The 16,111-nt window shown below is 40.7% G+C and overlaps 1 protein-coding gene across 6 annotated transcripts in view; it reads right to left on the bottom strand.

The window, feature by feature from the left end:
- PEAK1 (pseudopodium enriched atypical kinase 1) overlaps positions 1-16,111 on the bottom strand; it is a 141,041-nt gene that overhangs the window by 22,973 nt on the left and 101,957 nt on the right. For all 6 annotated transcript variants that reach the window (XM_006087920.3, XM_006087919.3, XM_023753159.1 and 3 more), the window contains exon 4: positions 11,639-12,372. In XM_006087920.3, coding sequence (XP_006087982.1) covers positions 11,639-12,372 — 734 coding nt within the window. The remainder of the gene's footprint in view (positions 1-11,638; positions 12,373-16,111) is intronic.

The following is a 16,111-nucleotide window of genomic DNA, read 5'->3' as shown; positions in this document are numbered from 1 at the left end:
GCAAACACAAACGACCCTGAGTAGCCACAGCAATCTTGAGAAAGAACAAAGTTGGAGGTAACAGACAATCTGATATCAAAATATACTACAAGGCTATAGTATTCATAACATAATGGTACTGGCATAAGTACAGACAAATAGATAAATGGAACAGAATAGAAAGGTTAGAAATAAACCCATGCTTATGTTAATTAATTAAGACAAAGGAGGCAAGAATATACAATGATGTAAACACAGTTTAGTCAATAAATGGTGTCAGGAAAACTAAACAGATACATGCAAAATTATAAAACTAGACCACCTTCTTACACCATATATATGCATGAACTCAAAATAGATTAAAGATTTAAATATAAAACCCAAACCATAAAACTAGAAGAAAATTTAGGCAGTAAACTCTTTGACATTTGTCTTAGTAATATTTTTTCTGATATATCTCCTGAGGCAAGGAAAACAAAAGAAAAAATTAACAAATGGGTTTACATCAAACTAAAAAGTTTTTGCACAGCAAAGGAAGCCATCAGCAAAATGAAAAGACAACCCACTGAATGGGAGAACATATCTGCCAATGAACATCTGATAAGGAAGTAATATCCAAAATTTATAAAGAACGCATACAACTCTACACCAAAAAATCAAACTATTTATTTAAAACATGGGCCGAGGACCTAAATAGATACTTCTCCAAAGAGGATATACAGATGGCCAATAGACATGTGAAAAGATGCTCAATGTGACTAATCATTAGGAAAATGCAAATTAAAACTGTTAGGGGCTGAAATGGAATATTGGGGACTAGCTATAATTATAAGAAATATTAATCATGCTCTATTAACCATGATTGTTCTGTTCTGATTAGAGAAAGCACATTCTAACCTGGCTGAGAGTTGTATGCCCTGGAATATGTGAGCTAATATCAGAATGCAGTCCATCCTCCTTTTCTGAGAACTGCCTATCATTATGGAAAGATTTACAACCTCATGGCTGAAACAATCTGGTCCTGGAGGCGCACACCCTCTGCACTACCCCCCGCAGCCCACATACCGTGCCTACTTTCTTTTGCCTGTAATTCCTACTTTCCCACATAATCTCTGCCCTTCCACCCAATATAAGCAGCTGGCTTATGGGGAGGGGTAGAGCAGATTTCTGTGGTTGACCTGCTGCTCTCCCATACTGCCAGCATTATTGGGATAAATGCTCATATATGATTCAATCCTATTTCTGCTAAATTGGCTCAAATAGTGACAGGCCTTTGTTGGTGGGATTGTAAATTGGTGCACACATTAGGAAAACAAGATGGAGTTTCATCAAAAAATTAAAAATAGAACTACCATAGATCCAGTAATTCCACTTCCGGGTATATATTCGAAGAAATCCAAAACACTAATTCGAAAAGGCATATGCATCCCTATGTTCATTGTAATACTAGTGCCCTGGTGCACGGATTCATGCACATTGAAAGGAATTTAATTAGAAGGTGGCTGGCAGGGCGGGACTGGGCAAGACAGGCCAGACACACCCTAGAGCCAACCTTCTGTGGTCCCTGCCTGGTCAGCTGCACTTGGGGCAGTGCCGTGGCTCAAAGTTGCATCTGCAGAGTGAGTGGGACCCTCTGGTAGGTGGGGTCCCTCGGCCTGGCCTGCGGTGATCGGTCCGAAACTGGCTCTCTGACATACCCTGAGGGGTCCCAGATTGCGAGAGGGCAGTTCTCAGGTGACACACCCCAGAATCAGGCTCCCTCCTCTCTGGTTCAGGGTGTGTCACCAAAGAACTGCCACTGCTAGCTAAGTCACCGCAGCTCGGCAACTCTTGTGTTGAGTGTCTGCCCCCTGGTGGTCAATGCGCATCATAGCTACTGGTAGGAGTGTCTGCCCCTGGTGGTCATTGAGCGTTGGACAGTTGGACGGTCGCTTAGCCTTTTATATATATAGATTATTTACAGTAGCAAAGATATGGATGCAACCCAAGTGCCCACCAATATGGATGAAGAAGTGAGACATATGTACAATGGATTATTACTTAGCTATAAGAAAGAATGATGACATGCATGGACCTAAAGGGTATTCTGCTAAGTGAAATGTGTCAGACAGAAAGGATTGTTTTGTTCTGATTAAAGAAAGCACATTCTAACCTGGTTGGGAGTTGCTGAAGGTCCTGGGAGCTCACCTGCAAATGAGGCCCACCCTCCCCATCTGGGCGCTGCCTATTATAAATGGAAAGATTAACAACCCTGTAGCAGAAACCAGGGGCACCAGTCCTTTGCAAACCCCCAGCCCACATTGTCTGTAAACTGTAACCATTATACCCATTTGCATACTATTCTTAATCCTTTTGCCTATTTCCCCATGTAATCTTTGTCTTTGTACCCCATATAAGCCGCTGGCTTATAGGGGTGGAGAGCAGATTTCTGTGGATGACCTGCTGCTCTCCCATACTGCAGGCATTACTGGAATAAATGCTCATATATGATTCAACCCTGTTTCTGCTAAATTGACTCAAGTAGTGACAGGCAGCCCACCAGTTTCACAACCACTGAGCCAAACTGTTCAGGCGCAAGAGAACAGTTTGGACAAACTTTTCTTTGTTAGAATACTAAAAATCAAGCACATGGGTGGAATTTCAACAAAATGAACATACTTTGAGATGTATAGCTAGGTATGTTCCAAGCACATTTAAGAACTGCACATGCTTTCTTGTAAATCTAAAAACTCTACCCTTCCTCAGGAATCTGTACCCTTAAACCCACCTATCTCCCCTACCCCCAGCCTATAAGACTTTCCTAATTCCCCCAATTTGGGGAGAAGAGATCATAGCTAATCTTCCATTCCCTGGCCAAAGAATAAAGTTTCTGACTTGCTTTATTAAATACTGTCTCATCCCACTGGTGTAAGCAACACCAGGCAGAAGGACCATGATCTGCAGTCTGTGACACTTAGGAGTCAGTGAAAATCACTTTGTAAGGTATATAGAAGTTTAATCACCTGTTGTACACCTGAAACAAATATAATATTATATTCACCTATAGCTGAAAAATAAATTTACAAAAGAAAGTCATACCGGTTAGCCTATTCTAGATTCCTTTAGTATGGGAGGGAATATCTTAATACACTGTGGACGGATCATGAGAATTCTCGCTTTGTATTACACAGTGTTTTATAAAGTATCATACTTTAAAAAGATATTAGCTTGTAAGAACATGTAATAAGTAACTTCAAAATGCAATGGGTATTTAATTTTAAAGCGTGCCTTTAACATTTACGTAAAACATTTTTTTGTACTTGCTCAATAGAAACTTATCTGGCCACTGGTTAAAGCTAGCAATAAAACTACTGGTCCGCAATGTGTTAAGAAGACAAACAGTAAAAAGTCGTGTGAGCAAACTGTTAGTCTCTTTTGTTTATTTCTGCAAAAGAAGTGTCCTAGTAGTTTCTCTCTCTAAGGGTGTTGAGTTTTGGCCTGAATAGTCTTCAAAGAGACATTTATATTCACCATTTAGTGTAAGACATCCTTTTCCAAATATGTCTTACATATACACTGAGTGGCCAGATTATTATGACCACTTGACGTTTGTAGGCAAATTAGCTATAATTTCGCACTGAAGTTACTAGAGGGCCAGACCATTATAAATAGGGAAGCAGGTTGTTTACCACGACAGAAGCGATTTTTTTCTGAAGATACTAGCAGCCTGGTGCACAAAATCCGTGCACATTAAAAGGGAATTAATTGCCCTAACCAGTTTGGCTCAGTGGATAGAGCATCGGCCTGTGGACTCAAGGGTCCCAGGTTTGATTCCGGTCAAGGGCATGTACCTTGGTTGCGGGCACATCCCCAATGGGGAGTGTGCAGGAGGCAGCTGATCTATGTTTCTCTCTCATCGATGTTTCTAACTCTCTATCCCTTTCCCTTCCTCTCTGTAAAAAATCAATAAAATATATTTTTTTTAAAAAAGGGAATTAGCAGAGATATTTTAATATTGCTATTTGCTCTTTATAATAGAAGTGTGAGAGATGAAAGGAAATTAGTAAAATGTATATGAAAATAATATATGAATTTATTAATAAATAAACAGAAACAGAAGGATATAACAACAACAGAGGCATGATATAAAAACGACAAAAACATGATATGAAAACAACAAAAACATGATATGAAAACAACAGAAACATGATATAAAAACAACAGTGATGCAAACAATGACTGATAAAGTGATTAAACTTATTCTAATATCTCCCTGTACACCACATTAAGAGTGAAAACACTTTCAGAGTGCTTGACTAATTTCCCTTGTGATGAAGTACTTAGAACTTTAACTGTAACATCACATGCTCTTCAAACTCAAGAGAAAGCAACATATAACTGACCATGTGCAAAAATGGGTTCAGGTAGGAATATGCCTACTATGTCTAGAGTTTGTCCTTTTGATTTATTAATAGTCATCACAAATGCTGGCATCACGAGAAACCGTCGTCAAATCAATTTAAATGGGAGGCCAGTGTCAGATGGGGACAAATTAATTCTTGGAATCAGAACAGCCTCTCCCTCTGCAGATCCTGTTAATACTTCAGCTTTGATAATGTTAGGTCGTAATCTTTTGATAATAAATCTGGTACCATTACAAAGACCCCAATTACTAATTGAGATTTCTCAATAGCATGATGATTGAATCCACTTTCAATTTTAATTTATGACACGGCATTCCCGAAGGAGTAATACTATTAACACTTGGAGTGCGGGAAACGAGTTGAGTCGGCTCGCGTGAATTGCGCGTACTCCGCGGGAGCCGTCTTTAACTCGGTTCATATAGATTTGCGGTGGAGTGCGGGAAACGTGTAAACTCGGGCCGATTGTAACTGCGTATTACCAAATATTTGTTTGTAATCCACCCTTTTGGTGGATGGAACAAAACCAAAAGACAGAGCCATCTTATATTTTGGCGGGAAATTCACCCGCACTCCAAGTGTTAAGAAATTTGATGGGAAATTTTCCTTTTGAGCATCATCTGTGGAATCAGTGGAATCATCACTCAAATATGTGTGAAAATCTCCATCGAGTATATCCAAATTTTCTTCATTTAATTTTTGAACATGCTCATTTTTTGGACAAAGAATTGCATGTTTAGATATATTTTTAATATTATCTATAGCAGTGGTTCTCAACCTTGGCTGCACATTAGAATCACCTGGGAATCTTTTTAAAATCCTGATTCCTGGGCCTCATCCTCTGGAAATTGTTTCTTTGTATGGGGTGGGGTCACAACATTAGTAACAAAGAAACAGAATTAAAACTTTATTGTGGGGAGCCGCTACAGTGTTTTGGACAGGTTCAAGCCTTGGACCGATGAGAGGGCACAGTCCTCTCATTGCCATGTCCCAGCTTGGAGGGCAGGGCCCTCCCAGCACAATTATAGCCAACAGCTGTAGTTGTAAGCTTGAACCTATGGTCCGAACACATGGCCCCATGTGCCTGAGTGATGTAGGCTTGATAAGTTCAGGTGCATGTAGTTGAGTAGGATTGAAACCCAGGAGAATGTTGTAAACATCTTGGTCATGCCCTTACTTTGCCTTGTAGCTTCTGCTATAAAATAAAGGCATGGCTGTGGGCGTGGTCGCTGTCTCTCAGAGAAGCAGTGTCCCACCGAGATCCGGCTTTCATTCTCTTGTCTGTCTTTTCTAAGCCTTTCAGCCGCCCCCACTCAGGTTCACCCTTGGCTGTGCTGGCGTGGCACACTTTAGAAAGAGATGCCTCCACCATCCCAGGGTAGGTTCCTGCCTCAAACCCCACCCTTACAGGAAACAGCTCCGAGAAACAGCTTGGGGGAGGGCGCAGCCGTTGCCAAGACAACCCCTGCAAGACTGACTTCCTTCCACTTGGTCTCGGTTCTGACGGTCGTGATGAACACCACCCATGGTTTTTATATACGTAGATGGGTAAACAACGTGATTTAACAGTCTTTGAATGTGGGTATATATGAACATGAGTGGCCAGATTATTATGACCACCTGACGTTTGTAGGCAAATTAGCCATACACTGCATCATATGGGATATGGAAGCCGAAGGCCTGTTCAAACACCTTTGCTGTCTGCAGTTACCAAGATAAAACGTCTCCAATTCGCACAGGAACACAAGGATTGGACAGTTGAGCATTGGAAAAAGTCATGTGGTCTTCCAATGAATCATGTTTCCAGTTGCATCATGCAGATGGCAGAGTGAGAATTTGGCAGAAACAGCATGAAAGCATGCACCCCACATGCACGAGTACAACCCTGCTGGTGGGGGCAGTGTTATGGTTTGGGGCATGTTTTCCTGGCATGATTTGGGCCTTTTAATTCGTGTGGAACAACGTCTGAATAGCACTACATACCTAAGTATCGTTGCTGATCAAGTTCATCCTATCATGTTGATGGTGTATCCCAATGGAGATGGCTTCTTCCAACAAGACAATGTGCCATGCCACGGTGCTCATATTGTGCAGAAGTGGTTTCAAGAACATGAGGGAGACTTCACCTTGCTTAGGTGACCCCCACAATCACCAGATCTCAATCCAATTGAGCATTTGTGGGACGAAGTTAAAGAGCCACCAGGCAGCTGGTTCCACAACCATCAAATCTCACAGAACTGGACAGTGCTATACATCAGGCATGGTGTCAGATTCCTCACATCACCTTTCAACATCTTGTGGAGTCAATGCCAAGAAGAATCGCCGCAGTATTGAAGGCAAAAGGTGGCCCAACGAAGTAATGATGGGGTGGTCATAATAATCTGGCCACTCACGTTCAAATATATCCCACGTTCAAAGGCTGTTAAATCATGTTGTTTACCCATATCTTCAGAAAAAAATCACTTCTACTGTTGTGGTAAACAACCTGCTTCCCTATTTATAATGGTCTGGCCCTCTAGCAATTTCAGTGTGAAATTATAGCTAATTTGCCTACAAAGTTCAGGTGGTCATAATAATCTGGCCACTCAGTATATACCCACATATCACCAGTTGCCACCTGTTCTTTGGACATTGCTCTTGCATCATTATAAGCAAAGAAATATACCAGATCATTCATTTGGGAAAAAGACAAGACTGCATGGCAATAATACATAAAGTTAGTCTAGCCCATTGATGGCGAACCTATGACATGCGTGTCAGAGGTGGCACACGAACTCATTTTTTTGGTTGATTTTTCTTTGTTAAATGGCATTTAAATATATAAAATAAATATCAAAAATATAAGTCTTTGTTTTACTATGGTTACAAATATCAAAAAATTTCTATATGTGACACAGCACCAGAGTTAAGTTAGGGTTTTTCAAAATGCTGACACGCCGAGCTCAAAAGGTTCGCCATCACTGGTCTAGCCCTACTTCTCAATTGTTTTGAAATAACACATGCTCCTTTCTGAAACAGGTACTTTATCTTTTAGCAACAAAGGCCCAAGACAGATGAGGCCCTTAACCCTATTGATATAATAGTTCTTAAAAAAAAAAATACACACACACACACACATCCTATATAATAAAAGGCTAATATGCAAATTGTCCCCTCAGGAGTTCGACTGACCAGGAGTTCAACCGCCCACTATGACATACGCTGATCACCAGGTGGCGGCATGGAACAAAGGAAGGCACAAGCTGGCAGCCAAGGGAAGGAAGGTCCCGATTGGCCCTGATCGCTGGCCAGGCCTAGGGACGTGCACAAATTTCTTTAACCGGACCTCTAGTATATATATATGTTTTATTGATTTCAGAGAGGAAGGGAGAGGAAGAGAGACAGAAATATCAATGATGAGAGAGAATCATTGATCGGCTGCCTCTTGAAAGCCCCCTACTGCGGATCTAGTCCAAAACCCGGGTGTGTGCCCTGACCATTGGGAATCAAACCAGTGAGCTATTTCAGAGCTTGACGTTCAACCTCTGAGCCAAACTGGCCAGGCTATAATAGCTCTTGAGTGTTACACAGAATCTCAAAATGCCTTTTCAGTTCAATAGTAATATAGTAACTTGAATCCAGATTCTCTCTCTGTAGTTTACCCCTCAGTTTAAAAAGTGTGGGCTAAGACACAGAGTCACTCTGTCATTGGCACTAGACAGTTCCATGGTGTAGGTGCTGCAATTGCAGACGGTAGCTAGCTAAAGGTCTAGTCTAGGTGTACATTCTGTCTTGACAGACAGAGAAGGCCAGTAGCTTACCTTATCCATTAATTTACTAAGACACCATCTAGTCTTTCTAAGCTAAATTATCACTCAGAAGTCATTTAGGTATGTTAATTGGTTTTGAACCAGTGTATAGAATCAGTAAAAAAGAATTATGGAAATAAAGAACCTTACTTGTGTTTTTAAAAACTCTCATATGCATTATCTCACTTGACACTAATCTCAGTCCCACAAAGTAGATGTATTATCTCTGCAAACACCTGAAAAATGAGGAAACTGTGGGTTTCAGGTGTTTGCAGTGATAATACATCTACTGCCACTCTCTTAAAGTAACATCTGAAGAAACTAAGTGACAGTGAAATAAATGAGTACTCATCAGGAACATTTTGTTCTCTTTTAGCCAAATAATACTATAAATACCATTACTGTCCCTTTTTAAAGCTGAGGAAGTTAAGACTTAGAGAGGCAACTTGTGATAAAGCTACTAAGTGGCAGAGCCAGGATCTGAACCCAGATGTTTTGGACCACAAAGACCATGCTGTATTTATTACAATGATGAAGTCTTAGACAGTGAATTTGTTACAGTGAATGTAACAGGACAAGAATTCTTGAAGTTGAGTTTTAGCCCTCTTAAAAAAGTGGGTTGTCTGGAATGAGCAATATACATTAAGAAATTAATATGTGACATAATGGACAAAGTGTAGGCTGTGGAGTCAGAGAGATTGGTAATTAAATACAGCTCTACCAATTTCTAGCTGTGTGACCTTAAGAAAATTAGCTCACCACTCTGAGCTTTATTTTCATCTGTCAAATGGATAAAAAAGATCTTAACCTCATAAAACTGATGTGAAGATTAAATTATAACACTAACACAGTTACTGGCACATTAACAAATATTGATTATCTTCCTTTATAAAAATATTTATGGAGGAAGCAGAGGAGGTACAGAGCAGGGAAAGACAACAGTCTCTTATTTGCTAGAGAATAAAGAAAAATGGAGAGATCTAAAATGGCGGTGGTATAGACGGACGTGTCCTGTGCCTTGTCCTGGAGCAGATAGGGTGAGCAGCTGAAACCAGTACCATCCAGCCCAAATTGGCAGAGGAGATTCAGCTGGGAGACAGTTTGCAGCCGGGAAAGACAGAGGACTCCAGGAGAAAGGGGGCTGTTGGAGACTGCTGGATCGGGCTCCCCTAAATGGGCAGCCTCCACTGCTGCTGAAATCTCTCTCAGAGCGGCCGGCTCAGCCGCAGAGACCGCGCCATCTTGAGTGGCTGATATCGAAGCATATACATCCAGAGACCCTGCAACCATGGCATCCAGGGATCATCTCAAGCAGCGCGACGACGTGGACTCAGACAAGCCCTGCTCCTCCTCATGGAAAGGTCAGATTTCACCTAAAGGTGCAGTTTGCAATCCAGGTTGGAGAGAGGAACGCGCGCGGGGGAACTCTGAGCCCCACAAAGTCCGAGGCCGTTGGGGCCAGCGTGATCCATGAGTGTGGAAGGGGTCCCGCAGGGCTGCTGGCAGAAGGGAACTCTAAAAATAAGCCCATAGCTGGACTGGGTGCAAAAAGGCACCCTCGCATTTTGCCAGTGTGCCGGCTGCTTAGTGCCAGGGGAGAGAGGACATGCGGAAGAGACTGCACACAGAGCTGGACGGTGGAGGGTTGCCAGTTCGCGCACCTTCTCAGGCTCTTTTTTTTTTTCCTCTCTCCCCCTTAAATCTTTGTGTTTGATTATTAAACCCAATACATAGGATCGCCCAATTGGGGTCACTCACAGAGACTGCAGGGGAAAGTTGTTATTGTGAAACCTGGGAATCAGAGCGGGGAGTAACGATCAAAGAACCAGTTCCAGGGCAGTCGACCCTCCCAAACCAGTATTAAGTGCGATAGGGAAAACAAAACCTAACTACTGGCTAGAGAGGACTTATAGCCTTGGAGGTCAATCCAGAAACACTGCCACCCAGGGGCTGAACCACAAACTGACCCTTCTGTAAACACAAATAAAGGCAGTCTGGGAAACAAATACTGCCTGCTTTAAAATCAGGACTGTGGTTTACAACAAGGAGGAACAGTGTATTGCAGGGAACTTCAACACTCTCCTGGATACCTGACAGGACTAAGGTGTGCCAAACAGAAGGGTAGAGGAATTGAAGGACCTTCACTACTGCACATTTTTTTTTCACCTTTTACTCAAGAAACTAATTTTTTTTCTTTTTCATCACTTGATTTTACCTTTCTAATTACTATTATTACTACTACCATTTTACCTTTTTTTATAGTGTCATTTTATTTTCTCTTTATTTTATTTTGGGATTAGTGTTCTACATTCTATTTTTATCTTTCCTTTAGCATGATTTTACTCTACCTCAACTTTACCTTTACGCCAAAACACTCTTCCTCATTTTTCCCCTTTCGTTGTCCTGTTTCTCTTACCCTATTCCTGCTTTAGATTTTCCCTATTCCTTCTTTTTACCCCCTATTAAAGTTTCACCCTACTTATATATCTAATTTCCAATCCCCTGCTCTAAATCCATATACACCTCTCTCTTCTCTTTCTTCACTATCCAAATTTTTTTCTCTGTCGTTTTGTTGTTGTTTGCTTGATTGTTGAGTATATTGGGTTTTTTTATGCTTGTTTGTGAGATTGTTTTGCTTTTTCTTTTTATTTTTCTGTTGGTTTTTTTCCCCCCAGTTATTTTTTTGCTTCTGTGTTCCCTCGCTTCGCTTGATATTAGTTATTGTTTGTAGTTTGCAATCATCTCTAGGGATCTGTTGCTGGAATTTGTTGGGATTAGTGGCTGTTCTATTGGAGTTTTCTCCCCATAGAAATAGTTTCTTCCCCTCTTCTATTTCATTCTCTTTCTTTTCTCTCTTACTTTTTTTTCCTTTTCCCAACTTCATTTTTGCACTCCTTTTCTTTTTCTCTTTTTTCTTTTTCTCTTCTTTCTTCCTTATCCCCTAATTCTCTTTGCTCTGGTGGTCACCTTTATTTGGGGTTATTAGTATCGTGAATAAGAGATCAACTGAAGGACTTGTATGCATGCATATAAGCATAACCAATGGAGGCTGGGGATTGTCAAGCGGGGGGAAAAGGAGACATATGTAATACTCTTTGTAATACTTTAAACAATAAAAAAAAGAAAAAAAGAAAAAGAAAAAAAAGAAAGATGGAGTGGAAGGCACGTAATAACAGACCTCATTTGTATAGCAGCCTTAGACTTCTTTGACCTTTAGAGTCTGAGTTAAGGTCCTTCTAAACTCCTAAGAATGGTGTTTACCCTTATCTTATCACCCAGTATCCTGTATTGTAAAGTCCTTCTCTTTGCTTTCTCCTCTAGATAAGGCCCCTGCTTATTATAATATCTGGTATGAGGTAGATGCTCAAAAACATTTTGCCGAGTGGAAGAATGGAAGAAAGAAGAACAAAGCCATCCCAATAACAGTGTGTTGGATAAGATTTTAGAATCAGATTTATAATATTTTCTTACCTTGACTGCGTAACTATTAAGTGGATCTTTTGCATATGAAGCTGTGTAGTAAACTGCATCACCTGCCTCACAACATGGCTTGTCATTGGTTAGCCTGAAGTCTGACCAGCTGTCCATCCCAAAACGGAGTTTGTCTTTCTGCCCAGCCATAAAGAGGTCTTCACATTTAATAGCCAATTTCTTTAAGGCATCTGTATGAAGGTTTCGGATTTTTCCCACCACTTCTTCCCGATTCTCAAGTCCTCGATAAAGTGCATGTCTCTGTGGCTTCTGGATGCCTTGGCCCTGTCTCCAAGAGGGACCACGTTGACTGGACAGGGACTCCATACTGTTGGAAAATCTATCCTTAATATTTAGAGTGGTTAAACTGGAGATGCTGTTTGCTGGTCGCTCCTTGTGTAAAGGTCTCTCTAAGGAGTCATAAGACTCAGTGTCCAGTCCCTTGAGTTCATAACTGATGGAAGAGCCAGCACTGCTGGCATCCCAGTTGGGATCGATATCATAGGTGGGATTAGCCATGACACAAAGACTAGTTTCCATGGATTTTTGGAGGTCTTTGGAGATTGGCTCTGTGTTGGCTCTTAAGATCATTTTCTTTGGTAGTGGGGGTGGTTCAGCTTGGGAGGCATTAGGTGCTTCTTGGTCTGTTTTCTCACCAAAGGTTATGGCATCATCCAAAGCCCCCTTAGGCTGCCGTGGATGCTTGGGAGGTATCATAGCTGCTCTAGATTGCCCTGCATTGTTTTAAAACAAACAAAGAAAAAAGAATAAGTAAAGTTTTCATTACTGTTACATAATTGAAACTTAAGCAAAAAGAAGTAAGGTGGCCATAAGAATGTAAGAAGTCAATGCCTTAATTCAAAATAATAGAAGAAAACAACCAAATGAACAACTAGTTAAATATTAAAGGTAGAGCTTAATACTTGGTGGGAGCAATAAATGTGAAAATGTCTCAGTATTTCTGTGCCAGAGGAACAGGGTGATGGGCTTTGTTTTAAAAAAGGAATCCAGATTCTCCACTCTTGACCCCAAGAGTGCTGTATTTACCACACTAGGATACTAAGGAGTCACAGAAACTGAAATAATTACGTTGTGGAAGAATAGAGATAATAGCATTTATGAGTAAAAAAAATACTGGGGAGCATTATTAAAAACAATGAGACCACTAAACTGGTCCTCAGGAGATACTATTCTATACTTTTAACTTTGTCCCAAAGTTATCTTATATTCTGTACAACACTTGCCATTTTCAATCTAACACATATGAATACGATTTCATAAACTACGTTCTTTTATTTCACTACAGTGATGGATTCTGGCACTGCTTAAACTGGTCTATGTATAAGATCCAGTGATTGTGGTATATATAAGCAATTAATAGCTGTTCCAAATATTATTCACACACTCATGTAATTCTGTTTTATTGGGGAGGGGGCACATAAACTGTGATTTGAGAGATGCTAGTTCTGAACATCTCTGACAAGTCCTAGTTACAGAACCAATCATTTCTGATTCCTTTCCAGTATTTATGCTTAGAAGAAGATAAAACAGACATGTATGTGATCAATGACATCGTCGGGGCTTATTGTATATGGGATAGGGAGCATTATCTTTTTTTTTTTTTTAAGACAGAGAAATATACCATGAAACTTTTATTCAAAGCTATTAAAATTAGTAATGTTACTGATGCCTCAACTTAATATCTCACAGAGCATAGTGCTCTATTACAGGTTGAATTATGTCCCTTCTCCCAAAATATGTTGAAATCCCAATCCCTGGTACCTGTGAATGTAACCTTATTTGGAAATAGGGTACTTTTAGAGGTGATGAAATTAAGATGAAGTCATTAGGGTGGGCCCCAATCCAATATGACTGGTATCCTTATAAGAGGCAAAACGATACATGAAAAGAGATACACAGGGAGAACACCAGTAATGACAGAAGCAGAAATTGGAGTAATGCATTTGCAAGCCAAGAACTCCAAAGATTGATGGCTACCACAAGATACTAGGAAGAGATAAAGAAGTATTCTACCCAGAGTTCTAGCGGGAACATGGCCTTGAAAGCACCTTGATTTCAGGCCCCTAGCTCCAGAACTGTGGGAGAATAAATTTCTCTTGTTTCAGGTGACCCAGTTTGTGGTACTTTGTTACAGCAGTCCTAGGGAACTAATACATGTTCTTACTGATGATCAGACAGAATAGAAGGCACTGATGGTCCTGAGGATGATAATGACCTAAAATGGTGGTTTGTTTAATTAAAAATATGTCCTTGTAGCAATGCCAAGGGTAAGCACCAATATAAACTGTGATTGTAATAACAATATATTTCACTTCCCATGCATGCCACTCTGCTCAAGAACATCTAATAGTTTATACAAACTATGACAATATATAGGGTTGGGTCAAAAAAAGGTTTACAGTTATGGGTATACAGAACAGTTTATTCTTTTATTATTATTTATTAATTATTATATTATTTTCCATAAGAAAAACTGTAAACCTACCATTGCTCCACCCTGTATATAGCAACACTAAAAACCCCATTTCTCCACCAATGGTATATAGCAATTTTTTTAAACAAGGATTACATTACATATAAACAAAAATATTTATACTAATAATAGAGAAATATGCAAATTGTCATCACAGTAATGACCGAACATCAGGCTGCTTGGGGCGACAAGGCCGGCAGTGGGGTTAGTGAAGGATGACCAAACGACTAAACAGCAGGCTGCGTGGGGCGACCAGGCCGGCAGTGGGTAAGTGAGGGATGACCAAATGACTGAACAGCAGGCTGAGTGGGGTGACCAGGCTGATAGGGGGACAGTTGGGGTGACCAGGCTGGCAGGGGGGGGGCAGTTAGGGGCAATCAGGCAGGCAGGAAGGTGAGCAGTTAGGAGCCAGCAGTCCCGGATTGTGAGAGGGATGTGTGACTGCCAGTTTAGACCTAATTTCATGCACCGGGCACAAATTTCATGCACCGGGCCTCTAGTGTATATATAGACAGCATGAGAATAAGAGGAAGAATATGACAATGCTAAACTCTAAGAGGGCTGGGATGTCTGTTTTATTCATTTTTGTATCTTTATGTTAGCAACAGGGCCAGGATATAATAGATGCTCAATAAATATTTTTTGAATGAGTAAGGAATAAATATTTAGGGTTGCAAGAGAAAAAGTGATAAATTTGTATAGGTACGTAGAACAAGGAAAGATTCTGAATTATCAATTTTAAAAAATCCCCCCCCAAAAAAGCCCAGGACCATAGGGCTTCAGTGATAAATTCGACCAAGAAATATTAAAACCAATCCTTGCCCTACCAGTTTGGCTCAGTAGATAGAGTGTCAGCCTGTGGACTAAAGGGTCTCGGGTTTGATTCCAGTGAAAGGCACATGCCTGGGTTGTGGGCTCGATCTCCAGTAGAGGGCGTGCAGAAGGCAGCCAATCAATGATTCTCTCTCATCATTGATGTTTCTCTCTCTCCCTCTCCCTTCCTCTCTGAAACCAATAAAAATATATTTCAAAACAAACAAACAAACAAAAAACAATCCTTCACAAACTCTTCCAAAAAATAGGAGGGAGGAACACTTCCTAATTTGGAATCTATGTGGTCAATATCACCTACATACCAAAAACCAGATAAAGACATCACAAGAAAACTAGAGACTAATATCCCTTATGTATATAGACCCAAAAATCCTCATGAAATACTAGCAAGCTGAATCCAGCAACATATAAAAAGGACAATCCAGGACCGCTGGCTCCTAACTGTTCACCTGCTTGCCTGCCTGATTGCCCCAAACTGCCCCCGCTGCCAGCCTGATCACCCCTAACCGCTGCCCCCTGCCGGCCTGGATGCCCCCAACTGCCCTCCCCTCAGTCATTTGGTGGTCCCTCACTAAACCCCTGCTGGCCTGGTCGCCCTACGCAGCCTGTCATTCAGTCATTTGGTCGTCTCTCACTAACCCTCCTGCAGACCTTATCACCCCACGCAGCCTGCTGTTCGGTCATAGGTCTGGTTGTTTTGGTCCTGATGCCCCCTGGCTTTTTATATATTAGGATTACTAAAATTCTGAGGCACACCAAAAATATGTTTATTGTAGATCTGAGAAAAAAACAGGTATAATTTTGATTGATTAAAAAATAATTATCTACCTTTTCTGCTCCAAAGTGAGTTTTTAAAAGACCAGGTGCCTATACTTGTATATAAGGATTTCTGGTACCAAGAATTAACCAATCAGACACAGTCTTATTATGTGACATGACCAATAAGATGAAACTATATTATATGATCTATACATTTATGGTTCAAGACAGGGCATTCACACTGGACAGCTATTACTATATTGGTTGTCATTTTTAAATTTGACAATCTAAGGCAGTGGTTCTCAACCTTCCTAATGCCGTGACCCTTTAATACAGTCCCTCATGTTGTGGTGACCCCCAACCATAAAATTATTTTCGTTGCTACT

This window comes from Myotis lucifugus, unplaced genomic scaffold (assembly GCF_000147115.1).
Source record: "Myotis lucifugus unplaced genomic scaffold, Myoluc2.0 scaffold_41, whole genome shotgun sequence".
Lineage (NCBI taxonomy): Eukaryota > Metazoa > Chordata > Mammalia > Chiroptera > Vespertilionidae > Myotis > Myotis lucifugus.
The sequence above is the reverse complement of the archived record's forward strand: the minus strand, read 5'-3'. Positions and strand labels throughout refer to the sequence as shown.